This window comes from Peromyscus leucopus, chromosome 9, assembly GCF_004664715.2.
Source record: "Peromyscus leucopus breed LL Stock chromosome 9, UCI_PerLeu_2.1, whole genome shotgun sequence".
In the NCBI taxonomy this organism is placed as follows: domain Eukaryota; kingdom Metazoa; phylum Chordata; class Mammalia; order Rodentia; family Cricetidae; genus Peromyscus; species Peromyscus leucopus.
In genome coordinates, this window is record NC_051070.1 from 63,730,151 (window position 1) to 63,743,393 (window position 13,243).

Here is a 13,243-nt window from a genome sequence, read left to right on the forward strand (position 1 = left end):
TTTCGGTTTTTTACTACCCAATTTTAACCTATGTCGCCTTTTCTGAGTGGTTGTGAAGTGTCCTCTTATGATGGGGAATACTCACACACTGAAGCTCAGTTTTCAGCTCTGAGCTGGATTGTGTGCCAGCTCCACGAAGGTTCTGTACTGAAATAATAATCTGGAGATTACCCTGCCATCTGCCTGTAAATAGGAGGGAACAGCTTTTGTTTGGTTTTGTTTTCACTTGGTATTTCTTTTCAATTTGAGACTAACAATGCCCCCTGCAGAAGTGGCCAGCAGCCTTCACAACACCTCATCTGTTGCAAGCTACACACAGAGGTTCGAGCCTTGAATGCTCTGATCCCCTGGTTTGTCTTCCTGCAGGTTTTCTGGGGTCACTGCATCAATGCCTTGGTCCACTCCCTCATCCTCTTCTGGCTTCCCATGAAAGTGCTGGAACACGGTAGGTGATGCTTTCATGATGTCAACCACCAGCAAGGAACTCCACCTCCCGTGAGGCCAGTTGTACATCACATGAGATTAAAGACAGGGAACACAAACCAGCCACCCAGCAGGAGCTGGTTCCAAGTCTGTAGCATGCCTGTCCTGTCCGTTCTGGCATTTTCTTGGAAATTACTATATAAAAACTAGAAACTCCACACTCGGTTTGTAATAACTGAGTCTCTGACCTTGAGGGAACACTTATGTCTCTTCCCCCATTGATTTAAAATCCTCTGTTACTTACTTAAGTGTTCTGCTTGAATTCCCTGGTATCTGTGTGCACAGTCACTTAGGTCTTATGAATTTAATCCCACCTCATGTTTTCTGAGAGCATTTTCCTTGACATAACACCTCTGAAGTCATAGCTGATTCTCCAGGTTGACTTTAGTCCCTCTGTACAGGGATGGATAACTGTGTTAGTTCACACTTCCTGATGAAACATACCATAAAAATGCCTTCCCTCTCAAATAAGCATACGCTCCCTGGGAAAAAGTAATTGCTGACGTTGGCCAGCCAGGCCCCTGGATTTTATGAAGGACCTGGGAATATAAGGTTTGCAAGCTGTTCCTGTCAGTGTGTTCCATGTCCCACACAGAAATGACTCACCACACCAGTGCTCTCTAGCCTGTTCCTTGTCCTCCAAAGATGTATAGACACCTGTTTATGTTCTGCGTGCTTTTCTCTCAGACACAGCATAGCTTCTTTTCTTTAGATGGCCCTTAAATATTTAGATCAGAAAATGAATTTGTCTATTTCTAGGTCCCCTCACCCCCAAAAAAAGAACATTCTAGCAAAATAATTTTCTTTGAACTCTAAAGCCCTTTTCACTTCATCTTTATTTGCAGTGGATTCAATTTTTGATGGTTCTTTAAGTAAGAGTTTCTGTATAGAATAGCCTGGGCTGTGGTTTTGTTTCTGAAGCTGTGGTATGTTGGGGACAGGAACAGCCATCATCCTCATTGTGTTAGAGTCCTGGAGAAAAGAGCACCATCCATGTATACAATCAACAAGAGCGTTTCTTATACCAGCATGCCAGGGCTGTCCATCCTACACAAAGGCAAAACGGCAACGACCCCTATGGGAACGTGTGGGCTCCTTTTAAGCACAACTAAAGGGAGTTCCTAGGGTAGTTAGACCATCTCAGATGTGATTGGCTTAATCAAGTGGCAATCATATTAGTGCATTCTGATTGGCTAGGGTTCAAGGACTGATTAAGGCTACTGCTTTTCCATTTGGGGGCTGGCCTGGACAAGTCCCAGGCTTTGTCCTTGTTTGGTTATTACCGTGAGATAGTGACTGTAGAGGGTGACTGGCCTAGTACACACTGACTGTGGGGGCTGGCTCAGCGGCCCAGCTATCTCCCTTGTCCCCGCTGTCAGGGGCATTGAAGACTGATTGTTTGTGGCTTCCTCAGAAACTCTCTGTTCACTTTCAAGAGGCAGGAATTAAGGCTTAGTTTTTAACTGCATTATTAGGGACAGGCTGTCATGATATTTGCCTGGCTCTCTCAATTGCAGGATGGGCTAATGACGAGTGGCACACTTGTGAGCATAAGAGCACTTCACTGTAGCTGGAGTTTCCTCCAGCCCCGCCTGGACCCGCAGCCACTCAGATCCAAATAAACACACAGAGGCTTATACTAATTAAAACTGTATGGCCTAATGGCTCAGGCTTCTTGTTAGCTAGATCTTACATCTTAAATTAACCCACTTCTATAAATCTATACTTTGCCACGTGGCTCATGGCTTCCCGGTATCTTTACATCTTGCTTCTCATGGCAGTGGCTGGCAGCGTCTCTCCGTTCTCCCTTTCTCCTTCCTCTTCTCTAGTTAGAATGTCCGGCCTAACCCTGTTCTGCCTCACCATTGGCCAAACACCTTTATTTATCAACCAATTAGAGCAACATATTTTCAGCATACAGAGCGACAGACATCCACAGCACTTAGCAGCTGGTGTTTCTAAGTCAGGCTTGTGCTCATGCAGAGACAGCCCTAGAAGAGTTTGCCTTCCTGCTTGCACAGTCCCTCGTGGCTGTGTATGCGCTGTAGGGTGGCTCGCTAAATGCTTGAGCTTGTGGCCTGCAGGCGACGGTGGCAGCATTGCTGCAGTCTGCCTGGATTTCATCACTCCCCACATGTGGCCCGTGATTAAACGTTAGCATGCATGCACTTCTAGCAGAAGTCACCAAGTGAATTTCCAGTTGGGTTCTGACTCCCTTGTCTGTTCCTCCTGGTTCTATCGCTTTCCCAGCAAGCAAACAAGAGGATATTTGGATCATCGGTGTCACCTGATACACTTTTAGCAAAAGAGTTTTCTTCTAACAGAGTTCCAGATAGCCCATAAAGTCAAAGTGTCAGAGGGAACTCAATGACAGATGTTAGGCATGTCGGCATAGGGACCATTTTTGTTCCCCTTGATCTGATTTCTCTAACAAAGTCAATGACTATTTTTGAACTAATTTGTAAAGTTTCTCACTTAGTTAGAAGCAGAAATTATTAATACCACAGACCATATGCATTCATGTTTTCATGACGCAGCAACTATGGTGGATTTCAAGGGTGAAAGATAAGTTCAGGACGCAACAAGATGGCCCAGCAGGTAAAGGTGGTTGCTGCCAAGCCGGATGACCTGAGTTCAGTTCCCTGAACCCCCATGTCAGAAGGATAAAACCGACTCCCACAGTTTTTCCTTTGAGTTCCACTTGCTGTGGCGCACATTCCACGTGCACACAAAATAAATAATAAATGTAATTTTACAAAGGAAAGGCAAATGTACACATGTAGGCTGGGTGTCTTTCCTTTTAAGAGTTTATGCTCTAGTGAAGGAGTTAGCTTCAAACACGGAAAATTCTAGTACAAGGTAGAAAATAACTATCTTGAGTAAAGTGCAGAGAGAGGATGACTGAACCCAGCTTAGGAATACATTTCATTTGGGTTATTACTACCTCTAAAGGAGGCCATACTTAGGTTCAGCTGTGGATCTGAGCAGGCTTCAGTTATTCAGGAATGGCAGAAGATAGGAAAATGTAGTTCCCCGAAATCCCTCTATGGAAATTCTACCCCCAAGATGATGTAGGAGGTGAGGCCATGGGGGGCAAGGTCATGAGAATAGAGCCCTGGTGAGTGTTGTACTCTTGTGAAAGAGACTGGGGAATGTGTCGTCCAGTGCATGCAAATGCAGAAAGAAGAGCCCTCTGTGGGGAATGAAGCCCCTGCCACCCTCAGCAGCTGCCAGCACCTTGGTCTTAAGACTGTGAGGAATAATTTTGTGTTGACTGTCACAGTCTGTGGTGTTTTGTATAATCACTGGACATCTCCTCCTCCCCTCCCCAAGCCTTTTGTCCCCGTAAATGAGAATGTGTCTGTACATGTCCAGCACTCTGTGGGGAAGGCTGGGCTGCAGGATGACTGCAGTGTAAAGGGAAGGGTGGTGGCTGGATGGGGTGGTGAAATAAAAAAGTGGGCCTGGGTCACCAACCTGCAGGGAGACATTTTCTTATTGAAGGACTGGAGCTGGGAGAGTTGTGTCCTAACACTTAGCTTATGACTAATTAAGACTGTTTTATAGAGAAACACAGGATTTGGCAAGAGATTTGACATGAATTGCTGCTGGTGCTGGTGCTGGTGCTGGTGGTGGTGGTGGTATGTGTACATGTGTGTCTGTATGTTTCATATTATTTAGATAGATAGATTTGGTAGTATGTCAATGGTAAAAATCCAGAAAGGGATTTAATATCCTAAATATAAGTGAGCTAGTTTTCCCTCACTCTGTCTCTCCCTCCCTTCCTCTCTCCCTCTCTTCCTTCCTTCTCTCCCTCCCTGCCTTCCTCTCTCCCTCTCTTCCTTCCTTCCTCCCTCCCTCCCTCCACCTGTAACTCCAGCTTCAGGGTATCTTATGCCACTGACTTCCTTGGGCACCCACTCTCCCATATACAAAGCCATATAGAAAGAAAAACACACACAATTAAGATAATAATAGTAATAATTGTAATAATAATAAATCCATGATTAAGATGATTATAATAGTAGTAATCATAATAATTACAAACCTTTTAAAAAATAAGAAACATGCAACCTCTCCATCTCCAAGAGTTCGAGAATATGGCACCAATTTGCAACAATCCTGGGTGTTCTCCAAAGCTAAGGACCCCATCTAGCTCAGGGCATCTCCAGGCCTGCCTTCCTCCTTCCTCGGCTGCTTCCTGAAGCCATTCCTCAGCCTCACCCCTGCTCGCAGTCCTGAGGAACCTTTGCTTGACCAGGACTGAGGTCTCTAGAATAGCTTTGCATCTTCATATAGTACCACGTGAATGACATCATAAAACCAGTGAGTTTCATTCTAAAACCCTCTCCCAACCACTCCCTGGTGGCCAAAGGCTCAGGTGCCTGTCAGCCCTCTTCATTTCTGTCAGGGCGATATGATCTAGGGGAGAAATACTCTTGAGAAGGTGTGGGCAGGTCATTCATTTTCTAGAATGTTTCCAAGAATTTTCCCTTTGCTTATTTTTGCATGGTTTTGGATAGACTTTCAAAGCAGTCTTGTTGATGGAGTTTGTGATCGCTCATTCCAAGTTTCAAAATAAACTTGTCCTCTCAGGCAAATCGGTAAATCAGATTTCTCTCAACTGTCCCACCATCGGGCTCCCAGTGTGATCTGCCTAAAGCCCCCACCCTTTAATCTGAAAGTTTCTGTAGGTTAAGATTATGGGTGGCGCCGTCTCAGGCCCACAACTCAAGGGCCTTGTTGGCTGCTCTCTGGCTTCCGCTGGCATCTCTAGTCTATACAGTTGAGCAGCCCTCCTTGAAGTGGAATGTGGTTATTGGCCAAAGAACATAAAATTAATTTCATTTGAAAAAAAATTTTTTTTCTGATTTTCCTTGATGAAATTTATAAAGGGAGAAATGAGAAGAAGGGATACACTTCCCAGAAGAGAAAGTTTCCATTAACGTATTTGTGCTGCTTAGTTTATTTGGTTTTGTTTTTGTTGTTTGGTTTGGTTTTTCAACTTGACACAAGCTAGGGTCATCTGGGAAGAGAGAACCTCTGCTCCTGCAAGTTCTAATGGGATCCTCCATGGAATTTTCCTGTGTACATATCTGGCTCAGGAGTTCCATTGTAAGGAAGTCTTAAACAACATAAAAGTCGTGATCATTCTAGTCTCTCAAGTGAACAGACTATGTACTTTTTGTTCAGGGTGGTACTGAGTGAACCCAGGGCCTTGCTCATGTTAGGCAAGTTCTCTACTGCTGAACTACATCCCCCAACCCTCTTTTTACTTTTTTTTTTTTTAATTTAGAAGTAGAATCTTGCTAATTTGATCAGAGTGGCTCTAGTTTCTATACTCACTCTATTATGCCTTGAACATTCAGTCTTGCCTCTGCCTCCCAAATAGCTGAAATTACAGGCCTGGGCCGCCCGGCTTGGCTCCCATGCACATTCTCATAATATGCCTTAGTATGTTACTCAGAAAGGGCAAGCTGACTGAGCTCATAGCCCTTAACAAGGCAACAGGCACATACTCTTTGGGTGGCAAAGAGATGGCTCCGTCTATGAAAGATTGAGGGAGGAGGGTCACAGCCGCCTGTTTGCATCTGTGTGAGGATCACACATTAGGCAGATCGAGGATAACATGAACGTTTTGTCTCCATCTGTTATTGGCTGATATGTCTACCAGTGGGTTTAACACAAGGAGAGCTTTTCAGAGTCATTCTTGTGCTTAGAGAGGACTGAGTTTTTTGTGAATAGCCAACGTGAACTAAGGAAATGGACTGAAGGCCGGGTACTTTGCTCTCCCACGCAGAGATCTCTGAGTGTGAGTACCTCCCTTCATGGCAGTGATTTCCACGTTTGCATGCAATACTGCATCTGGTGCCAACAGTAGTCAGGTTCAGTACCCCAGGCTCCTCTGAGTAAACAGTCCCCGAGCTCACCCTCAGTTTTCCACACTAGCGGAGAGAATCAGAAGGGCTGTTTGTTCCTGAACGGATCTCTCATTTCTTTTCATAACTGTTGGCAAGATTTTGTCAGGGGCCCTATCCAGGTACCAGAGGCTGGGGGATGTCCATTATCTGTGCACTGGAGATTAAAAAAAAAAATACAAAAAAAAAAGTCTGTGGCCACACTGATATTTGGTGTCACCTTCAAGTTTACCTTCTCTCATCTTTAACTTCTCTTTTCAAGTCTATTTTTAGTAAACACAAGGGAGAAAAGATATTGAAATTTGAGTTCTGTGCCCTTAACTTCATCCAGCTGAGATGGTAAGAGTAAGAACCCAAAGGCTTATGTAACCAGGAACCTAACCCAGCGCCGCCGTGAATGTAATTATAATCGCTAACACTTGTATAAACCCTTCTTTTTGGAGAGTCCTTTCCAGCATTTCATACCACTCTCTATAAAGTAGGGGAAGAAAATAAATGTTCTCTTTATGAATCTGTAGTTGGGAGCGAAATACTGGTGCTGGCGATAGCAAGAGCGGAGCCATGTCCGCAGGTTCGGTTCTGAAAGTTTATTTGTAAAAGTTATCTGAATCCTGGACACTATCTCTGTCCTGGATATAAACCTGGGAGTAGCGAGCTGTCTGTGGCCTCTCTGAGCCTCTGGAATCTTAAGAGGCCCAGAGGCTTATGCAGGGGTGGGGGCCTGCCCGAGAGTCTGGAGTCTGCTCTGCTCTAAAATTGTTCTGCTGGAAGTTTCGAAGCAGAGGAAGAGAAGGCAGCAGGAACTTGGCATCCATTCAGACCAAAATGTCTTGGCAAACGCCCTTATGGCAGGAGAAGAGGCTGGTGTTCCTGACTCCTCCCTAATGTCTTCTGCAGGACAAGATGCCTGTGGCTGTCCCTTCAGCTGTCCCCTGGTTCTTACTCCAAAAGAGTACTGTACATGTGTATCTCCCATCTGGTTTCATGATTACCACATCCTATCTCTTTTGACCATACAACACCATGCTATGACATTTTGCCTTTTGTCCGAGCCATTCCCGAATATTGTGGCTTGGCTGGGTAATGATGTGATGTTTTTAATGAACATTTAATTGCCATTGCATCGTTGTGAAGTATTATCATTTCCCCCTTTGGAATATTCTAAAGAGGTTCCCTGAACCTCAATTCAGAAAATGAGACATACTTTTCTTATAAATTGTGGCTTTCCCCACCACTATTTTCAAAGACATTTCACATACGACATGTTAGGGACTGTCACTACTAAGTACGGAAGCCAGTGTGGTTTTGTCCCAGCTGTCCACAAAAGTCTGCTGTAGTGACTGCCTCCAGACCCCATTTGTCTAAGCCTACATTATGCTAGTCCCTGAGCCCAACGTAAAAATTGCCAGCAATGTGTGTCTGGAAGAACAGACTCACAAGCTGCCTGCTGGGCACCTCTTGACACCTCAGACTGTCCATGTCTCAGAGAGGCTGAGCTCTCCTCCCTTGTGTGTGGCTTGAGCACCATCATGGTGTGGGTCTGTCACATTCAGCGGCACAACAACCTAAATATGACTCAGCAGCGTCAACCCAAGCACATAGGAAGGTGACTTATTTATTCACCTCATGGAAATCATGTAGTAGGCTTTAGGAATAGAGATGATAAATGTTCCCCTTTCCCAGGTTAATCTTCCCTCCTCCTCAGGTTAGTCCTCCTTCTCAGATCAGTCCTCCTTTTCCAAGACCTGTCCTCCCTCCTCTCTCAGAGCAGTCCTCCCTCCTCTCTCAGGCAGTCCTCCCTCCTCTCTCAGGGAAGTCCTCCCTCTTCTCTCAGGGCAGTCCTCCCTCCTCTCTCAGGACAGTCCTCCCACCTCTCTCAGGGTAGTCCTCCCTCCTCTCTCAGGACAGTCCTCCCTCCTCTCTCAGGGAAGTCCTCCCACCTCTCTCAGGGCAGTCCTCCCTCCTCTCTCAGGGCAGTCCTCCCACCTCTCTCAGGGCAGTCCTCCCTCTTCTCTCAGGGCAGTCCTCCCTCCTCTCTCAGGGCAGTCCTCCTTCCTCTCAGATTAGTCCCTCCTGTTTATTTTACATGTATGCATAAAATGTGGACTGTATTCTAGATTATTAGATAATAATAGGTATTAGATAAATGCTTTGCACTTTTAAATCTCTTTTAGTCCATGGATCAGCCTGCACGGGAAATATTGATAGTGAAGGAAATTGAGAGTTGAGTGTGGTTTGCACACTTGTGATTCCCACACTAGTGAATCTGAGGCAAGTGTTACAAGCTTGATGCTGGTGAGACTACAGCAGTGCCCCGTCTTCAGAACACGGCAATGGCGGGGGGCGGGGAGGTGTCGACCTCAGTGGGGAGCACTTGCCTGACATGTGCACGGCCCTGACTTCTGTCACCAGCACCAGAGATAAAAGAAACAAAACAACGGTCAGGCCAGATGTGGCAGTGTGTGTGTCAGCAGTGCCAGCATTTGGGGACTGTCCCAACAAACAAACAACAACAGAAGCCATGAGACCAGGACTGTGGGCTTCAGTTTGGGGCTTAGTCTTCCTCTCCATCCACTCTCCCACCTGGCCAGAGTTTTTCTGGGTTCCCCAGAACTTAGTGGAGATGGAACATCAAGGCTCCAGGTCACTGCTCATCTCAGTTAAAAGTCTCTGTGCTTGTGAATACACAGGATGGACAGACTGGGAAATCCATCTGGACCTAGCAGAGGAGGAGAGCTGAGGCTCGCATCTCTGCCACCCCATGCACGGGGCTGACTTAACAGCTAAGAGCATCATACATTTCCTGCCCCAGGGAAAACTTGGGGGTCATTTCGGTCATTGTCACATCTTCTTCTTTAACCTCTGTCCCTGATAGGAAACCTCCGTGTTAGAAACGAGGCCTGTAGGGCTCAGCCTCAAATCTAAAAACCTCTCTGCCCGTAGAACTGGGGTAGGAGAGGCAGGCTGTACCAGCATCTCCTAACTCTCATGACCAGGATCTGCCTGCTAAGCTCATTCCTTCCCTCGCCTCATTTACCAGATTCCTTCTCTTGTACATAGTCATGTTTTGTGTTGGCCTTTCCTATTGTGAACTGAAAACACCACTACACATCCTCATGGGCTCCTCCTCCGGCCAGTCTCCCCATGGTCAAGACCAGACTGCTGGGCTCCTTCACAAGTCAGTGGTCCTGTTTACCTCACTGCTCAGGCTGAGGTTCCTCACACTCCCTCCTACTCTACCTCCAAAGTGTGAGCAAATGCTGTCTTTTCTACTTCAAAATATTTACCAGTTTCTGTCACTTCTCAGTACCTCTGGCGTGGCCTTTCTTGCCCTGAATTGTCAGTTGGACTGAAGGGGGAGGGGGGAGATGGTGCATGTCTCTGCTGCCCAGGACAGCAGCCACTAGCCACACACAACTTCTGAGCATTTGGAATGTGGCCAGTGTGGCTAGGGAACCAAGTCTTTGCAGCAGCTTCATCATTGTATAATTGTGTCTCTATATTTACACTGTACAATTCCCCCATCTCAAGGTGTAATTCCATTACACAACCCAACCACCACATCATCATCAACTTTCAAGCGCTTCATCACCCGCAAAGGCTGTCACCCGGTCCTCAGACCCTCAGCAACTGCTATTTTGCACCATGTCTGTGTAGGTCCGTCCCCCCTGGACATTTTATCCTAACTTCTTTCCCCTCTCAAGGTTCACCCACATTGTGGCATGTACCCACACTTCATTCCTTGTTATTTCTTCACAATACTCTATTGTATTGATGCACCACTCACTGAGTGATGGACATTTATTTGTGCATTCACCACTTGACGGACATCTGCACTCTGAATAGGCTACTGTGGATAGGGAATAATGATGCTCATTGTTTTAGACGTCGTGAGCAGTTGTGAATAATGCTGCTCTGAACATTCATGTATAAGCTTTTGTCTTTCATTCACATTTTCATTTTTCTTGGGAATTACTGAGTCATGTAATAAATGTGCACACTCTTTTTTAGGAAGTGCCAATAGTTTTCCAAAATGTCTGCACAGCTTACTCAGCTTCCAGCCGTGCGTGAACAATTATAGGTCTCCTCTTCCTCTCTCTCTCTCTCTCTCTCTCTCTCTCTCTCTCTCTCTCTCTCTCTCTCTCTCTCTCTCTCTCTCCCCTCCCGAGACGGGGTTTCTCTGGGTACTCTGTAGACCAGGCTGGCCTCAAACTCACAGAGATCCGCCTGGCTCTGCCTCCCACGTGCTGGGATTAAAGGCATGTACCACCACTGCCCGGCTCTCTGACTCTCTGTCTCTTGGTTGTCATTTTTGTTATTGGCATCCTCATAGGTATGAAGTGATTCTTCAAGTGGCTTTGGGATTGTTTTCTTTGTTCCCAATCATGTTGAGTTTCCCTGAATCCCTGTTGGCCATTTGTGTGTCTTCCCTGCTTGATACATGTACTCAGATCCTTTGCCCAGGTTCATACTGAGAAGTTTTAGATTGTTTGTTGGGTTCTTTCTATGTCCTAGACACAAGCTTCTTATCAGACATAAAATGTGCAAGTGTTTTCTCCATTGTTTTGATCCAGTCTAATTGGCCCTGGTTTGTCACCATACTTTTGGTGTCTTTTCTTGAGATCATTCTTAAATCTGGGGCTGGAAAGATGCACTGCTTCCATTTATTCTAAAGGTTGTATTGCTTTGGCCCTGTGATCATGTTTTGTTAATTTTATATTGTGATCGTAGGCACAGACATAAGTAAATTCTGTAATTTTTAACCATTTTACATATGCAAATCAGAGACACTAGTTGCACAGAGCTTGCTCTTCTGGCTGTTTGCAAAATTGTTTCATCACCTCAGACTTTTAACTCTGAACTCATTAAGCGACATCTCCCTCTCCCTCCTCCCAAGCCTCTGGGATTTTTTTTTTTTTTCAGTTAATTTAAAGGTAAGCAAGTAAATGGAGCTAGTGGATGCATAACTCTGCTGTTTCCGGTATCACCCTCCATCACCTGCACGGCTGACTGCCATCCCTGCCTAACTGGCACTGTACTTGTCAATCTCCCTGTTCTGTTCACGCGGGAGCTGCACCATTCCTTTGGGAATACTCCAAACGATTTCGTGGAAGGCTCAGCAGCCTCCAGCTTCATCAGTCCTGACCACCATTGAAGTGCGGACTCTGGTCCAGCCTGCATCTGTTGGCCTCTGACTGTTTGCTCGCTCCCTGAATCTCTAGACAGAGTTCATGATGAACTCTGAGCTCATCAAGCACTGTTTTCATTAAGATTCTTAACAATGTCTTTTCTTTCCCAGGAGCCTGTTCTTGATGATCATTGAACTAATGCCTCTCTATCATTCTGATCTGTTCCTGGGTCACCTCTCTAACTAAAACAACAATCTCTGGCCACTCTGTATTCAAACAGTATAGCTTAAATTTCCTCTAGCTGACTATGTCCATTTGTTCATTTGTGTATGCTCTGTTCTCCGACTCTCATTCAGACTCCATGGAGACTGGAGCCTTTTCTTCTGAGTTCCCACAATGCCTTGCATAGAGTAGATTTGAGTACATAAAAGATTGAGCTTCCTCCTTTCATGGCTATGATCTTTATTAAACTCAAATAACAACCCCTGTCTAATCTCACGTGACCCTTAGTGGAGGATGTCTTTAAGGTACTGCATCTATAATAACCTCAGACCCAGTCACTAGTGATAGACACTCTCAGTTCACAATGGCTGTTTGCAAGGACAGGATGAGTATCCCTGGCTTGGAACCAGAAGCATTTGCTTGCTCAAAGATTTTGGACTGTGGAATAATTAGCATAGATTTCACTCATTGACTATCCCTAACCCAAAACCTAAAAGGCTCCCGTGGGATTCCAAAGCACTGAAGACTCTAGGTTTTCAGATGAGGGATACTCAGCTCACACCAGTTTTTTGACTTACTGAAATTAATTGAGCTGCTCCCCTTTCAACTTTCTCTGTTTGCTTTCAATGAGGTTCTTCCTCACCTTCTCACCTCTCTTCATCCCCTCTCCCATCAGTCTCCCTCCGGAGCTTTCTGTTTCTGTCTGGGGTGGAGTCCCTTTCTGATCTCCTAGTGTAACTCTTCCAAAGCCCGGCAGTACTCGTGGAAGTTCGGGGCTGTGGTTAATGTAGCGCTGGTGCCTGCCACTCTGTGCTTAGGTTTCCTCTGGTCACAGACTCACTTCTCAGGGCCAGGAGCAAAGCTATACCCTTCCACTGACCCAGGGACCCACCCACTACCAGGAACCCACCCACCCCCACCCCCACACACACCTGAACCTGAGTGCGGAGGAGGGAAGGAGATGGGAAGCCATTCTTGACTTTAAATTTGTTTGGCACTCCTGGGATTAGAGTCAGATATCCACAGAGTGGTCACCAAGCAGAGTCTCTCTGGCTCCATGACTTCTAGGGACCTTGCAGAGCCACCCCCTGGAAAGAAAGAAACGTGAAGACGAAGCTTTGAGGTCTTTGAAACACCTCTCACCTGATCACTTTCACTCCCAGAGCGCAGGCGCTTGAGTGAGAACAAGAACCATGAATATCTCCCTAGGAGTGTCAGTCACTTTGTGCTCGGTGTGATGCTGTCCAGTCCCACTTCAGCAAATATTAAGAGAAAGGTTTGAGAAGGTCTGAGAGCTGAGGCACTTGATGTGTCCTTGGACCAGTCCTTCTTCAGCTTGTTTTCAAGCAGACCAAAAGATAATTTGATTTTAAAATATATATATAAATTCAGTGCCAATCAACCATTAGTTTTGTTTGAACATCTGATTTTGTTTTATTCATTTGAAGGACACATAAGGTGAAAAAATACCATTATCATGAGAAAGGACCT

At 45.6% G+C, this 13,243-nt stretch overlaps 1 protein-coding gene across 7 annotated transcripts in view; it reads left to right on the forward strand.

Annotated features, from left to right (window-relative positions):
* Atp8a2 (ATPase phospholipid transporting 8A2) overlaps positions 1-13,243 on the forward strand; it is a 587,084-nt gene that overhangs the window by 434,835 nt on the left and 139,006 nt on the right. For all 7 annotated transcript variants that reach the window (XM_037208489.1, XM_037208491.1, XM_037208490.1 and 4 more), the window contains one exon: positions 367-445. In XM_037208489.1, coding sequence (XP_037064384.1) covers positions 367-445 — 79 coding nt within the window. The remainder of the gene's footprint in view (positions 1-366; positions 446-13,243) is intronic.